The following is a 16,528-nucleotide window of genomic DNA, read 5'->3' as shown; positions in this document are numbered from 1 at the left end:
CTCAGTGCTGAATTTTAAACTCAGCTTGACTCCACTATACTCAATATATACTTTGAGGCTTGCTGACACCTCTCTCCAGTCTTGGTGCTGGTACGTTGCAGCCAAAGAAAACTCTTGTGTACTTAGTGATGTAAATGACCATGCCTGCTCAGAACTATAGCTTAAAATAGTAGGTTGGAGCTTTGCTTTTCTTTCTGCTCTCAAAGTGGTATCCCATGTTGCACGCGGAGAATTGATTCAAATATTTTTAGCATGAAATGGAAGAAAACCTACATTTGAGCCAAACTAGTATTTTGACTTTAAACTGCATAATGCAGCTTTGCACAAATCTAATTAGGGAGGCAGTATTTCTCTGTGCTAGAAACATGAGGGCTGTGAGTTTCATCCCGGCTGATTTTTATTCTGTAGTGAAAATATAAGAGGCTCCGAGTGCTAAAAATAAAAAAAAAACATGCTTTGCTTTGGATGCTGGTCAGGAGTTAAAGAAAGGGATGTACATATGAAGAAGGTCAAATATCACCTATATATATCACACCATGCACCATATGGACCTGGTGATGGGCTTTCACTGGCCCTTCTCACGTTTCAAGTGCTGCTATTGTTACTGTATCTGTTGTCTATCCACTGACACCTAGTGTTTATGCAAGTGGGATTTGTACGTGATTCTACTTAGTTGTATTGTTATAGTAATAAATGTGAAGCTCATATCATCCCTCCTATTTTCCCACTAGGATATTTCCTGACATCCTGCATACAGATAAATGTGGGTTATGCTATCCAGCCTCCACGCTGCTGCACAGTTCCTCTCAGGACATTCACAAGCTTGAAATTAAATTAGTCAAGCACTAAGCTCAGTGACGGCTGATGACTTCTGGATAAATGTGCAGGGAAATCACGCAGGACCCTGACGGCACAAGAGCTGCCAGCGCGTTTGTGACGGGCCGGAGTCTGAGCTCTGGTAAAACCGACCTCGCCTGCTCCACCAGCGCCATGGCCACCAACGCGACTGCAGGGTGGTTGAGTTTAATCAAGCATTAAAATCACACATAGCGAGCAAATATTGAAATAATGTAATGGCTCATTTCGTGTGTTTGCTGGTTCACGGAGGCTCGCGCCTGCAGCCCTTTCCTGGCGCAGACCGAGCAGAAAGAGCATGAATCAGTCGTCACTGAGGACTAACACAGACGCACTCTGGTTTTTACCTGTGAGACAGTGGATTATAGCTGAGATCTCTAATCCACCTGACGTGTGTCACTTCTGGAGCAAAACACAGAGAGAGTGTGCACCAGCCACGCTGCACAGACCCATTTGCTACTGTTTGGATTCAGGAAGATGCATCGCTGACAAAACACTGCACACGGTGGTCAAATTGGTGACATGGTTTCAACTTTGGCAAGAGAAAATCCACAGATTCAAAGACAAACAACTGTGCAATGATAACCTGTTCATTTGGAGCCGTGATTAATGTTTAGACATTCATATGCAGATGCAAGTGACAGATTTGTGTCATTTGGGAACGGTGTCTTGCTTTAAAACCCCACAAGTGGCTGGGTTATAAACCACTCCACCTTGTGAGCCACAGCTGTCCTGTGACCTCGTTGCTTGGAGGGAAATCGTTGAACTGCACAGTCAGTGACCACAAGTCTTTGAACTGAACCGAATTTGATTTGAAAATTCCACCTCTACATTTTAGCAAGCTACCAACAAGGACAGTCAAAGAAAGATGTAAAAAAAAATGTCCCTTTAAACTCCTGCCCACACACACAGCATGATTGAAATAACATAACCTCACTGACAGTGATAAAAGGCTGAGAAAGAGCACTTCATTTGTGATGATAAGGGAGGCAGCTAATCACTGCCAGTGTTCTCAACATTCTACCTGCAGCTCAAATGCTTGACACCTTGGGGGACAATTCAAATATAAATACCTTTTAAGGCCAACTAATTACTCACAATGTGTGTGGAAGGACTGGAAAATATTACAGTGCTCCACCTTAATAGAAGCACAAATGGTGAGGAAATGAGAAAAAAGGGCTTCACATTCTTATCTCGCAGCCGCTCGCTTTGCCTAATTAATAACGCTCAAGGCAGCGCTCAAGGACGTCAGGGCTACAAATGGCTTCCCAGGTCCCCCCAGGGTGCAGGGTGTAGAGTGGCACCACAATAAAGATAAACACATGACAGATAACTGCAGCATGACGGTGCTACGGGGCGCTCCCCGAGAGCAGGAGCTCAGCACTGACATCAAAGGAGGAAAGGGAGCACGTTGGTTGTGTGTCTGAGGGGGAGGGGGGGTTTATTTACATGGGCTTTTTCATCTGGGTCGTGGACGAAGGCAGAGGCGTTGACGGCGGAGCCACAGCGTCATGCAACCTCTCGGATCGCCACGCGCTGCTGTCTGCTCTATGCGGGACACAGGAGAGGCCCGGAAATGCCTGCGTGAGGATGTGGAGAAGATGTCTGGGTGTCTTATTGTGTCCTTAGTGGATGGAGAGAAATAAAAACACTAATGGACTGATGGTTTACGACCTAGTGATAGATGTGGGTGGATGAAGGATTCTAAATGCCAACAGGGAGACACGCATCTACCTGACTCAAGAACAAACGTGCCAGTCGACACGCAGGCAGATAAAACAATTCCTCAGCGCTGAAAAATCCAAGTCAATGCGAATTAAGCCGCTTCAGGAGCCAATGGAAGCATCGCAGCAGTAATGGATGTGACAGATGTTTGAAGAACGGGGCAGAACAGATGTAAGAAGAACGTACCAGAACCTGTGTTTTAGGTACCAACACATTTAAGTCGACATCTGTCCAATAAATGTCATTCACAGTTAAAAATTATTGGGAGAATGAAAATGCCTCAAACTGCTAAATGAAAGAAGAGCATGTTCCCGTCCCTGGTGTCTGTTAGCTGTGTTTTCTACCCTAGAGCGACAGAAAGGAAGAGGCACAGACAAAAAGGGGGGGGGGGGGGGGGGGGGGGGGGGGGGGGGGGGGGGCTGGCATGCTGAGATTCATCATCATCAGTACAGGAGGCACACATGAGGAAAACGCGTGTTACACAGAAAAGCCATTTCCTCCATGTGGAGGGGATTAGCAGCCACGCATGCTCCTCCAAGCCTGGTCGTCCTCTTGCTCCCTCCCAGCAGGGGCTCATGGGGCCGTCCTCGCAAAGTAGTTGCCAGAATGAATCAAGAGGTAACCCTCATGTCCACTGAGGATGACAGGGCAGGGGCCCTCCTCCTCCTCACACCCCAATGCACACACACACACACACAGAGTCAACAGACAAATCCCAGGTGAAGTGGGAGTAAAGACTGACTGCTTGATAGTCACACTCCTTTTATTTATTTAGTTTTGTTTTTATTTTTGACAGGGTAAGTGTGAGAGCGAAGGGCTGCTCTAATAGCCCAGGGACGGCTGGGGCTCCAGATTTGCCATCAAAGCTCAGCCCAAAGCTCTGTCACATCGCGTGGCGCTCAACATGCGCCGCTTGGGCTTCGAAGGGCCTTTTATTTCCGCGACGGCCAATCCAATGCTCTCACTGAGCTCTGGCACCAGGCTCCGTGGCCCGTCAGCCTAACCAACAGCACAGCCTGTAAATGTGTTGCGGTGCGAGCCCAGGAATGTAAAGGACATCCACACCACCGCACCTTCGTGCTACGGGGACACAGGGCAGAGCAAGTGTCGCCAGATCCATAAACGGCTTTTATGCCCCCTAGTGACAAGGAGCGCTCACCAGGGCATTTTCAGCACCAGGGACAGTTTCATCATCAAGGAGGTTATGTAAACGGACAACAATAACCATTCTCACCTTAATCTGCATTCACATTTGCTGCTGCTGTGCGATTGCTTCTACAATTATTAATTATTTTTTAACAATAATTACCCCAATGGTACAACTCTTTCATTTATATCCGCAACATTTCATTTAAGTCTTCTCTCAAGTGTTTGGCGTGTGTGGTGAAATGCATCCACGCAAACCAACGCGTTGGGTGAATTACGCAAGGCTTTAGGGCTGCTTTTAACGTAGGCTATTGAAAGAATCCAAGTGAATGCGTTCACCACACGGAGTATTTCTCTCCCGACGAGACAGAAGCGGGCAAAAGACGGAATCTGATCACTTACCCTTCTCCAAACTAAGATTTCTGAAAACTTCAAGTTCTGCCATTGAGGTCTGGAGTTGATGGTCTTACGGGGTCCCTCCATGCGCGATGGCCATCATTTTTATTGCCTAGTTGCAGCGGCTTCTAATGTCATCAGAACATTAGCCCGATTAGTCCTTTTCTCCATGACGATCAGACGTTCACGGGAATCGCGCCATCGTGCTCGGTTGTCACTTTTTGGTGACGGACAGATCGCATCCAGATACGAGCCGCTGCCTCGTCGGCGCCCGCCTCGCTGTGCGGTCCGCGAAGTGGCTCCACAGTCATTCAAAGCCCTCACATCCTCAGCCTCTGTGCGCGCGCGCACACACACACGCGCGCGCATACGCTCCTGTCACGGGCTCGGCACAGAGGCGAAACGAAGAGCGGATTTTTTTTTTTTCACACGCTCGACGAGCGGACGGAGAGTGTGATGATGATGAGGAAGAGCTTAAAGCTGGCGTGGAACGAGTAACGGTGAACGACAGCGCACAACGCAGCGGCTCAGTCGCCAAAGTTGTCCATTTGGACGCTTCATCAGCCTCCTCCAGACGGTCTGCTTCGGTTGCTTTAAGGCAGTTTGAATTCCCCACCAAGCTGAACTCGTACCGAATCCGCGTGCGTGCGTGCGTCGGTCAGCTATTCCTCGTTGGATATCGGCGGGAGGAAAAAGGCGCAAGGACGTGACCCACTTTACGCCTTCTGTCTTTTCCTGTTGAGGTATCAAGGCCTCCGCTGAGGCTCAGCAGGAATCAGACTTCATGAGATACGAGCGATGCTCTAAATGAATAGGTGGATCTTTGAATCGTTTAAAATGCGCGCGCGCGTGTTTTCTGAGCGTATCATTAGAGTTGGGCTCCCAGATTAGTCTTGTTCATCGGTCCATTTTAAAGCCTTTTAATTTAGGGTTGTTGGGGGCAATCGTGGAGTGACTGAGCAAACACTCACACGCACGTCACAGCTGTGTTCACATAGTGAGAACCAAAGGCACCAGGGCAGTTACCAAATCGATTAGTGCTGTCTGGAGATGCCAAGAGACATGTCTGAACATCGGTGTCACCCTTAGTTCACTGTATGTGTGTGTAGGTGTGATTGCTCACAATGATTTAAGAGCCAACACCTTTCTTCAGCCAAACCTAACACAAACCATCAGCCAGCCTGTCATTCACAAAAAACCTGGAAAGGACCAGCAGGCAGGAAAATCGGCAAAGTGAGGGGAAGTCATGTGAATAAATCAAGGAAAGCCCAGAGAGGTGAGTGGTTCTGACTGACGAGAAAGGGCAATCTGTCAGACATGGAGGAATGAATGCAAACAGATCTGCAGGATCTGAAACACAATTTATTCTCAACACACTTGTTCCTGTTTCTCTTCCTTCGGTCTCCCGCTGAAATCTGTCATGGCAGTTTCAACAGAATACTGTTAGATTAGTATCAGAACATCTTATTTTGTTAGACTAGATTGAATGGGGGGGTGGAACAGCAGTGTAAATTCTCCATTATGGCCCTATATGAAAATGTCCCATTTCATGCTCAGCAGGCATGTCATTCTCATTTTAATGGGATTAATTGACAGCAGAGTCTAACAAAAGGCGCTGCTTGCTTGAGGAAATTTGTTAAGGAAGTCCCTGTCCAAAAAGGTAGTCTTTCTCATAAATGCAGTAAAACTAAAACATGTGTATTTGTTTACCTGACAACAGATTTTATCAGACTCGAACAGAGACTAAATAAAGAACTAGAAGATTAACAGGTAACAGGTGAAGCTATAAAACTAGTAGCTGACAGGCTCAGATTGGTCATGGCTCATCACATCATTCCAAACCTTCCTGCGAAAAATATTTCTGATAAATGTGCCTCTTTCACTTCACTCTTTCACAACGTTTATGGAAATGTGGTTAAGGAGAAAATGGCATTTCCGTAAATTGGCCTTTTTCCTGAGCAAGACATGAACTAACTATCTGTTGATCAGACAGTGGCAGCTGAGACAAACACTAACTAAACAGTACACTTTTACAGTAGACTGTGTTTGCTGAGGAAGCTGGCTGTGGACAGCCACAGCGAGGCTCTGTTGTGGGTGTGATAGTCACCAACAGACCGACTCATCAGAGATTTGTCATGGATTTGTCTGGTGGATTTGTCAGGGTGCAGCCTCTCCGCCTCGAAACTCATAAATCAAGATCATGGTGTTGTTGTTCCATCTCTGCCTCCAGGCAAACAAAATGGAACGCGGTGCTTGTACTATTTGCTGTAGTAAATGTAATTGTTGCTGCTTCATGTGTAAGCAGGTATGTGTTCATGTGTGTGGGGGTGCTGGGAGTTAATAGGAGAAAAATGCCCGACGCGCAGTAATAACAGACCAACAGACAAAACACATGCCGTTCAGACTGAGTGGAGCTTCATGGGCAGATTTTCATTCATGTCACACACTCATTGTGTGGATGCAGCAGATCTCGTCTCCCACAATCAACAGCAACAAGGCTTTATTGATGTCGCGAACTGCCTCTTGGCTTCGTTGAGTGCAGCACAGCCAGAGAACCTGACAGGCTGACGGCTGCAGGCGCCTCCGTGGAGAGGAGTCTCCCTCTACTGTCTGCAGCCTTCACATGCAGCCATCAGAGGGTTTAGCTGTGTGTGTGTGTGTGTGTGTGTGTGTGTGTGTGTGTGTGTGTGTGTGTGTGTGTACACACACAGAGTATTCACCGTGAAAGATGCTGTTGTCTGTGAGGAAGTGCCGACGGTACTGAGGCTCGGCTTTCCTGTTCACCACCCGGGAGCTCATGGCGGGCGGAGGACGAAAAACTGGATGATCTGGGAAAGAGATTTTAGACGTAAATGAGATATATGGTATGACGTAAATAATTATAAATATTGTAATTGTATCAAGAGGCTAATTGAAAATAATTTAGTTGTTAAGAACGGCCAATCTTCTACATTAATATCAAAAAAGACAATTTGTGTTCTCTATGTTAAACCATTAAAAACCAATAAAACAGAAGTGACAGCTTGTAGCTATTTAAATACTTTTGCATCTTCGTCTTTATTAAACCTACACTCAAACATTTATCGACTATCCGTTCCTTTTAAATTGCTACAATTATCTCTCAGCATGTGTTCTCATTTGTCTTCCTTCTGTTTCTCCTCATTCCTGGATTGAATGCTCCATTACTTCCTCCCGATCACGTTTCATTCCTACCTATAGCGTCATTGCTCAGAGTTTCTCCACCTGTTACTTGTCTGTCTCTTTGTCACCCACTGCTTCGCTCTGTCTTTTTCTCGTTTAGATCTTAGTTCTGGACAAACTCGGAGCCTCTGGGACATTTATTGCCGTCTGGTGCCAGCTGACCTCAAGAAAGATGAGTGCCCAGTTGAACTCACGAACCTTGTGGGTCAAGTATCTATGAGGTGAAAGTGCTTCCTTGTGATCTTGTTGCCGCCTCACTTTAGGTTTTAGGAGCCTGTGTGGTATTTATGAACTAGAACACGCAGGAACCCATTTGTTCTGTTGATACAACATCACGTTGGGATAATTCTGTATTTAATGCTCTGCCAATATGAACACATAAATGTTTGTGCTTTGTAGATAAGATAAGAAAGGTTGAATGTGTTTCCTATACAACCATGTAAGCATAAGGTTTTTATGTTTTTAAAAAACTAAATCTGATTCATAATAAAATATTACCAGTGGAAGGTTTTATTTTTGATTAATTAATAAGAAAAGTGATCTGAGGTTTTGCTTGATCTCCTATAGCGCCTTTCAGCTTCTTCAGACTCATGGCCCCTTGTGGCTTACTGCCTAATTATAGAATAATGTCTCTAAATGACTGTTTGTTTTCATAATAGAGGCCAAATTAGACGTAGATGTCGAGCAGAGGAAAATGACTGGGCACATTGTTCGAGCGGTTTTAATGGCACGCCAGGTCCTGATAAAGCTTCATCCAGCATAAACACTGAAGTCTCTTGGCAAGAAGTCAACTGAGCGCTCAAGTCAGCCAACAATCTTCTGTGGAAGGTACCAGTAATTAGTAGTCTAGTGATTATTAGTTGGGTTTTCAATAGTGAAAGCCAAGTTTAAGTACCTAGGTTTTAAAACAAACTTTTAAAGGATTGTTGGAAATTAGTTTTTATACTGACAAATAGCAAATTAAGAGCTTGTGTCTAGTGGAAAACAAACAGGAAGGGAATCCACCTCAAATGTGGATTTTGCTATGCTATTAAAAAGTCTGAGTCAGCATTCACAGACTAGCAGGAGGAAACATTAGATATAATTTAGTGCAAGCTTTGTTGAGAAAACAAACAACCATATTTGCCATAAACATCATCTAAAAACAAAGTACAACAATTAAAGTTTGTCAGTATAAAATGAACCTTGTTTGTGTCATGTTGATGTGGAGCAGGTCTGTAAAGTGACTCTGCTGCAGGAAACACTAGTAGCCTCGTCTATATGGGCGCCCAGACCTCAGGGACACACTGATTTATTCTCTTGTTGGACTATTGGGAAAAAGGTAACTTTAAAATAAAACGTTTCAATCCCAGGCTGTTTGATGGGCCACGCTATTTAAGGGCTCTGACAGGAAGTAGGTCAAGGATGCCCGCAAGTGAAAGCTCTTGATGAAGTAGATGTTTAAAAGCGAAGCAATACAATCTGAAACATAGCGTCTTCATGTTTGCAGTCTGTCTCTTTAAACAGTCCCAATGCATCTATTTTTGCACCAGTGCCACCCTCCACTGGTGCCTTACACCCTGATTAAATGACGCTTTTGTACTGTTTTAACCTCCCAGATTAACCCTGATCAACCTGATGTGATGTGATGGCTGTTTAGGCATGTTTCACCTGCAGCAGCAATCCAGGTGTGTTTGGTTTTATCGTGGCTGCCAAATGAAAGCCCCAGCTTGTTTATAACAGGTCCATTTCATGTCCATGTGCATAATCAGCTGAGCAAGCAGTCAGTTGAAAACATATAGTATTTTTATTGTTTTAAAATAGGTTCAAGCCTAAAGTGTCAATAAGCAACATACAGTAAAGACAATTACTCAGAGACTGCTTTACTGTCAAAACAGCCCAACAGCAACAATTGTGTAATCCATCACTCATGTTTTTATTACTAATACAGCTGTAAGAGCTGAAATAATTCCTAATTATTGTTATTATCAAGGATCAGTTTGGGGTTTGGCACATGGCATAAATCACCACCTCTTCTCAAAGAGAGCAGCAGCTGTCACTCAGTACTGACACATGCCAGAGAGCAATTAATGAGAAACACAATGACTGCTCTATTTCACTTGGTGAGAGCAGCTGCCATAAATGCTGGGCTACAATCAGCCATGAAATCTGCATAATATGTCTCTGTGGCCTTGACATAAGCCAAGCAGTAGTAGAATGCGTAACGTATTTGCACACACACACACACACACACACACACATATATATATATATATATATATATTATATATATATATATATATATATATATATATATATATAATATTATATATATATATATATATATATATATCTATATATAGATATCTATATATATAATATAACTAATATATATATTATATAAAACTAATATATATATATATATATAACTTATATATATATATATATATAACTTATATATATATATATATATATATATATATATATATATATAACTAATATATTTAACTCCTGTGCATTTTGTGTGTACTGAACTGATGTCATTTCATACGTTTACATATTTAAAGCTGCAAAGGCCTGGATCCAAAACAATTACGCTGTCCTCTATCTATTAACAAGGAGTGATTCTAGGAAGGCTAAGAATCCTTGTTGTTGCTCCGTGTCATTGAGTACCTTGTAATGGCTTGTTAAACCTTTATGTGAACAGAGTGTAAACAGTCTGCGTTTGCTTATGGCTATGATGCTAGAACAAACTGAACACTCCCTGGTAGATCCGCTCACTGAGCACTGATACCACCTGCAGAGAATTATTATAACTATTAAACACAATCACTCAGTTTGACTACACATGCATTTCTTCTTTCAATCACTACTTCATCAATAATGTAACATGTTTTGTAATTTACACTTGTTTTAATTAACCAAACATAAAAATCAATTGATTGTTCCTACATTTGATCTCTCTAGACATCTCTAGATGTTTATCCATCTACGACCTTCACTATCACCTGCGAAGATTATAACTTTCTTTTTTCGCCTCAGTGATCACCTGGCCTGATAAGAAGACAGATTGAACCTAGAGGCATGAGGTCACGCAGGGGTCAGCACAGGATGGGCAGAGGGGCTATCTGGGCTTGTCAGCAGGGATCACAGCGGAGTCGTAAAAACAAACACACACAGCTAACGGGGGAATCCCGGCAGCACAAACTCCTGAAGAAACTAAAATGATACAGCTCAGCTGAAGCATTTATCAAATCCAGTGCTGTTTAAATCCACAAAAGTTGATTTGATGCACATACATATATAAACAATGGTGACATTGAGAATATTTCGGGGCAGTGTTGGAGGTTGTGTGGGGATCGGCCCAGCTTTACTGTGCAAGCGTGGGCTGTTCTATGGAGGGAGCACTCTATGCTACAGCAGCAAGAGCCTCTAACACACGGAGCATGTGGGTGAGTGATCAGCACACAAGTCACAGCTTGTTCCTCTCATAAACTAATCTGAGCGTTGTGTATCTCCACACTGTACCTCTACGGTTCCTCCCTCCCTCCCCGCTGACATCCTTCAATTATTCATGAGGGATCGCAGCACCCACGAAGAGTCGTGTTTCCACTCTTACAATTCTACACCAGGCAAGCCGATACAGTGTTCACAATACTCCAAGTCACATAATAACAAGAGAGTCACTTGATGCATTCCTCCAACACACACACACACACACACACACACACACACAATGACTGTTTATTAGGACCTCATACAGTAGCTGCCTCATTTAAATCAAAACTAACTTGACAAGGCAAACTGCACATCAGAAGTGACTGAGTACGAACCTGAAGCCTGTGCACCTGTATCAGTTTACATACGAGCAGCTTCTTGCAGGAGCTGCTGCTGAGAAGAGCCTGGCAGGTTTGTCACACAGGAGCAGAGGTGCACGGCTCCTTGGGTGGATTCCCGTGACTGTCACGCCATCTCTTTGTCTCAACCGACACACAAGCCACTCAAATCAAATCAAAAAAATCCCTAAGGACTCTCGGACGGGGGAGCGCCCCGTCTCTTTCTCTCTGGCAAGGCTACCGGCTGAGTGTGATAAAAGCCTTTGTTATGCTGCCCTGCTGCAGATCTCTGCTGCTGAGATACAAAGGCAAAGAGCACCAACACGTGAAACGATCATAGTGCTTCTGCTGCCGCTGTGATTAAGTACACGAGAACTCAGGCAGCCTGTGGTTGTCACAGTGATCCAGTAAAGAAACACTGGTTTTAAGTGTGACTGGTTTGTCATGTCTTTTTTCCAGTACACCCATGTGCCTGTGGGTCCAGGCACATGGGTTCACCAGCAGACCCTCTGCTTGCCTTCTGTATCCTGACCAGCGGTGAAGTTAAAGTGACAGCAAAATAGGAACTGGCACACGCACAACCCAAAGAACATCCAACATTTTGTTGTTGTGACGTGAGGCATGTGATGGTTACTTACGTCTCTTCCTTCAGTTTCAGCTTCTGAAAAAATCCCCAGAAAAGTCCTGCCACTTATCCTCAGAGCAGCCAGTCCTTGGGGCTGTGAGTCTGCATGGCGTGAGCTATGAATGTAACAGACGACAGCGATAGTCCCAGCGGTTTGGTGTCATAGAAAGGCATAGAGGGTCCCAACAACTTCCCCTGCGTGGCCAAGTACCCTCCAATACAAGCACGGTGCCTTTTCAAAGGACTACTACCAGTGTGGGACCAGTGGGCTTGGCAAAACCTGGACTGGAAGTGGAGTGGACCTCTTCTCAGCAAGACTCCAAACTCCTCCAGTCTTGCTTATTGTGCTTTTTAGCAATGCTGTGACTGTCCTTATTTTAATTGGATGACATAAATTGTAATATTTAATATTTTAATCATTTAAAAGTTTTTATCAAAAGTTTATCTAAAATGTTAAAAATAAAGCAAACAGTTTTCAATCGTTCACTGAGGTTTCAAAATGTTCCCTTTGTTTGTTTATTTCCTATTTATTGCTCATTTGAAATGTTAAATACTAATTTAACAATAAATATAGACAATTAGTGAGTAATAAGCAAAATACTAATACCCATGACTCTGCAGTTAAATTCTAATTATTATTACAAATGAAAAAAACAGACTTGAAGTTAAGCTAAACCTACGCAAACCTTTAATATCAAATCGTATGGATTTCACATCCTCTAACTGTTGAGTCAGAGCCGTGGTTTCCCTCCCACACCTCCTTCACTGAAAGTCCAAAGTCTAACTGCAACAGACATCAGCCTGAAATGCACCTTACAATTTAAACCAGTCCACCAATCACGGGACGCTTCAGCCGTAACAGTCACTAGTAACATTTGCACAACAATGGACAGACTAGCTGATTCATCAACCCAGCCGCCCCCTCCACCCCCAAACCGCCCTTCCTTCACTCCCTTTCCCTTCTACCGTGACTCCTCCTCTCCTGCCTTTGTGCTTGGATCCAAAATCCCCAAACCCTACTCCTGTGACCCTCCTCCTCTGAGCACTAATCTCCCTGTCCCAGTTGGATTGACTGCCTCAGTGTTACCTCTCGCTGCCCTGACACCCCTCAGCCTGCAGCCCACAACAACACACATCTCATTCGGGCACCGTTTGAACGCCCTCCTCTGCCTTGTATCGATGAAGCGTACACATGCACTCTGAAGCAAGGTGTTTGTGGCTGTGGACTAGTATGACACTGATGCCAGTCACATGAGCATAATAACCTTTGGCACTTGATCATCAGCAGGTGCTCATCGGAACAGCAGCAGACCCAAACCGTAATTTATTCTACTGTCATGTTGCGATTTGTCCTCCATTCTATTTGATTCCAGGGGCCCCAGCAGTGCTGCATGCACACAGACCCACTACATTTAACACTCCCATGGGGTTTGAGGAGGCCAATATAGAGTTTAGCCCCTCGGTCGGCTTAGTGTTTCACATGTAGGGTTTCTATAGCAACAGTGGTCTCACAGAGGGACAAGTGCACCCCCCTTATGCAGTTTGAGCACCATTAACATACCCAGCCCCATCTTGTGTTTAGCTGACCCCCCCAACACACGTCAACACAGGAGGCTGAGCACTTTAATTGCATAAGTAAAAGCGGAGAGCTTAGAATTAGGATGTAAGATAGTTTTAAACAAACATCTTTATTAAACTTACAGGTGAACATAACATAAGGTGTAATAAGGGTTGTAAAGTGAAAGATGGGTTCTTATAGTACATTCAAATGTTTTCCATAAGTCAGATGAATAATGACGAATGGCAAGGAACATCTAAACAAACTTGTGTCTGAACTCAAGAACATAATAAATAAGTAATAAGAAATGTCACTTATTATTATTTCATTAACTTTTTTCTTCCTTCTTCAAATCAGTCAAGTCCATTTAAAGATCCTTCGCATGAGTCTGACAAAAGCATTGTCCCTGACGGCCTTGGAGGCCCTTTCCCATAGGCTGTCCTCCTCCCACAGACCCCTACCCCTCCTCTTAGCTTTGACCTCTGCCCTGTGCAGCCGTTTGTAGAGACGCCAATGGAGGCGAGAGTCGGGCAGCACCCCGGTGAGAGGTGCAGTGCGAGCCAGCCCGAGCTGGAGGACCTCTTCATTCAAACAGCCTCTCCACATTGACCTCTAGTGGGGACAATACAGAATATGGAGAAATGACCCCACATACGCAGTCCTCTGGACAAACGAGCATATTCATTGAAAGCTGAAGACGCCTCACCCTGCTGTGCCACACCAGACAGTGGAGTATGTCGTCCTCCCGGCTGATCAGTTTTAGCCAGACTGTTTGGGCAGGGGCCACGTTTTTCTGCAGCCATATCTTCCCCTCTGGTGTCAGCTCCACTCCTACAAGGTGCACAAGCAATGGGGATGTGCACGCACCTGGCAAGAAGATTGAAATACATACATAAACATACAGCTATTGTATATAAGAAATTAAACACAACCAGCATTTAAACTTATGAAGTGTGTTAAATGTTTGTTTTTATAACAGAAACTGTTAGATTAGTCAGTACAGTTCATCTAAAGGTGCATGACAATTTTTATTCAAACAATGTTAAGTCACTGCCAGAAGGTTTTTTGGATATTAAGGTTTGAAACAATGCCTTTGTGTGACTACTCTACTAATCTAGTACAGTAGTAAATTAACTCTCCTCTCACTGCTGACTCTGCGTATGAGACTGTGATTGGTGAGTATTATGATGTGATCTAGCAGCTAACAAGCTCACATGCCACTCTCACTAATGACGAGATAACGAAATGTGTCTACATAAAAATGTCACAGTGACATTTTAATATAACAAGATAAAGAGGTGGCAGTCATCACAGCGAATGACAGACTCCAAGAAGCCTGTCAGAAACCACATACATGCCTCATTCAACAGCGACCATGCCTTTGTAATGTCATATAAAGTATAACCCATCTCACCATTTTGCTTTGAAAGTAAACGCAAAAGGCCTGGCAGATAAATTGGGAGGTGCTCCACTTGGAGTCCTTCATCTGTGATGGCGTGAACTTTCCCACGAAGGCTCACGTTCCTCTCAATGAAACGAGCTGGGATCTCGGCTGCAGCGTGGAATTTGGTGGTCTGCAGGAGTGGCATGACACAACCGATCAGCAGTGTTTGTGTTTGGGTAAAATATCTGAACATCCATTTAACAAGATCATATATGTGGAGTAAGGGATTTGAGCACAGTGGAATCGGCCATTTGGTGTTAGATGGGATTTTAATGATGCACGAATGTTTGAAACATGGTTTACTTATTTACATTGCATAGTTAGATCAATTTATTTGTGCTTACTGTACACTGAAGACATTTGATTTTAAGATGAATATGGCACATAAGTTCAGAGTTGAAGCTGAAATTGCTGAATTCACAATTAGATAAATAAATGACATAGAACAAAGAAACAAATGAGACAAATAACCCATTTTAAGTCATCAAAAGCATGTGTAAGCGTTCTTGAATTTTACCAAGTCATTATGATATGATACAAAATGTATGTTCATTGTTGTTTAATATATCTAGAAGTCAAAATGGATATCAATTAATTGGCTTTAACCTAAAATCTTCCCTCTACTAACACAAACTCAAATCATATAACCAATACTTAAGAGTAGATAAATCCGTGCATTTATTAAAACACTGTAGTGTCAGTTTAAGAGGATTTTTGTGTCTTACCAGTTTAATGCTCCTTGCTATCAGAACGACACCAGCAATCGCCAGTCCGGTGCTTATGTTCTGTGCGAGGAACAAAAGAGAGGTGAGGGGAATGAAGTTGACAGGATGGCGGGTCAGCGGAACATGTGGCGCACACACTGAGCCACAGAGACGCCGGGGCATCAGCTGGTGAGGGCTCACGGGAAACCAAGGTTTCCGTGGTGGATTAGTGGTGTGTGTAAAACACTGGGAATTTGCCCTAAAAGCAGTTTACATCGACTGTAAACACGTTGGTCCACATGCATCGCCAGTTCACAAACAATGCTCCTACCCGCACAAGCGCTAAGTTATCATCAGCGAGCCGGGATATCACAGAGACGATGTTGTCTGATGACTGGGTTCCCTGCTTTGTTTGGGGTGCGGATTTTCCTCCTGCATCGGTTTCTCTTTCCCTGGAAGTCTCCGGCATGTTGTTGACATTTTCTCGACGCATCTGACGCTCCGCCTGTTGGAGGTGGGACGCCTGTGTAAAAGTCACCGCCCTGTGGTTCGGTTTGGTTATGACAGCGCGCCTTGACACACAACCCTAGCCAAAAAATTGCAATAATGTGAACTTTGCGCTGCGAAGGTCAAGGTTATTATTGGCAAAATGCGGGGCACACGGCTTGTCATGCATTTTGCAGCTGGTCCGTTTTAATCCAGTAAGTACCGCTGGGATCAGTGACGTACCCATCTTTGTCTGCACAACTTGACCTAGATAACTTCATATCTGCAGTATCGTTCGGTGCACAAAGCAAAACAGCTCAGACAATAGAAGCGTGGTTTTATTAAAATATTTATTTAAATAGATGCTTATACTCATATTCCATGCAGGGAAATACACATATTTCATGAACAATATTATTGCCAATAAATGCTAAATATGTATTATCTTCTTGGAACAGTCACATGCAACCAATGCTGCACAGCGAAACGTCTTTAGCAACAGACATCAGTGAGGAGTCACAACCGACTGCATGACAGATGCACTGGAGCTTTCATCTTGTAAACTGTGAAGTC

The 16,528-nt window shown here is 43.9% G+C and overlaps 2 protein-coding genes and 1 long non-coding RNA gene across 5 annotated transcripts in view; 1 reads left to right on the top strand and 2 right to left on the bottom strand.

Annotated features, from left to right (window-relative positions):
* plch1 (phospholipase C, eta 1) overlaps nucleotides 1–11,965 on the bottom strand; it is a 43,380-nt gene extending 31,415 nt beyond the window's left edge. Inside the window, exons 1-2 of one of the 2 annotated variants that reach the window (XM_029171157.3) lie at nucleotides 11,777–11,965; nucleotides 6,843–6,950 (exon numbers count right to left, since the gene is read on the bottom strand). In XM_029171157.3, the coding sequence (XP_029026990.1) occupies nucleotides 6,843–6,921 (79 nt within the window). In that variant the 5' untranslated portion in view covers nucleotides 6,922–6,950; nucleotides 11,777–11,965. Of the gene's footprint in view, nucleotides 1–4,128; nucleotides 4,414–6,842; nucleotides 6,951–11,776 lie in introns of those variants that run through there. The other variant, XM_029171159.3, reaches the window with a different exon arrangement.
* LOC114867960 (uncharacterized) lies at nucleotides 5,056–9,520 on the top strand. Of its 2 annotated transcripts, none has more exons than XR_003787966.3 (3): nucleotides 5,056–5,398; nucleotides 7,424–7,544; nucleotides 7,983–9,520. It is a non-coding gene; the product is annotated as an uncharacterized LOC114867960 (long non-coding RNA). The 2 variants fall into 2 exon arrangements; XR_008696462.1 differs by having other exon boundaries at nucleotides 5,056–7,544; nucleotides 7,983–8,151; nucleotides 8,922–9,520.
* Nucleotides 11,966–13,432: 1,467 nt separating the features above from the next.
* Nucleotides 13,433–16,010, bottom strand: c18h3orf33 (c18h3orf33 homolog (H. sapiens)). Its single transcript, XM_029172435.3, has 5 exons — nucleotides 15,801–16,010; nucleotides 15,491–15,550; nucleotides 14,736–14,895; nucleotides 14,028–14,188; nucleotides 13,433–13,933 (listed from the first exon to the last, which is right to left on the bottom strand). The coding sequence occupies exons 1-5, from the start codon at nucleotides 15,960–15,962 to the stop codon at nucleotides 13,679–13,681; spliced, it is 798 nt and encodes a 265-aa protein (XP_029028268.1). The 5' UTR covers nucleotides 15,963–16,010; the 3' UTR covers nucleotides 13,433–13,678.
* Between the last annotated feature and the right edge of the window lie 518 nt (nucleotides 16,011–16,528).

This window comes from Betta splendens, chromosome 13 (assembly GCF_900634795.4).
Source record: "Betta splendens chromosome 13, fBetSpl5.4, whole genome shotgun sequence".
Taxonomy (NCBI): domain Eukaryota; kingdom Metazoa; phylum Chordata; class Actinopteri; order Anabantiformes; family Osphronemidae; genus Betta; species Betta splendens.
The sequence above is the reverse complement of the archived record's forward strand: the minus strand, read 5'-3'. Positions and strand labels throughout refer to the sequence as shown.

Coding starts and splice junctions, on each gene's coding strand:
- c18h3orf33 (XM_029172435.3), bottom strand. CDS start 15,962: ATGCGTCGAGAAAATGTCAACAACATGCCGGAGACTTCCAGGGAAAGA. Junction 15,551..15,800: donor ATAACTTAGCGCTTGTGCGG/GTAGGAGCATTG, acceptor TTCCTCGCACAG/AACATAAGCACCGGACTGGC. Junction 14,896..15,490: donor TAGCAAGGAGCATTAAACTG/GTAAGACACAAA, acceptor CCACTCCTGCAG/ACCACCAAATTCCACGCTGC.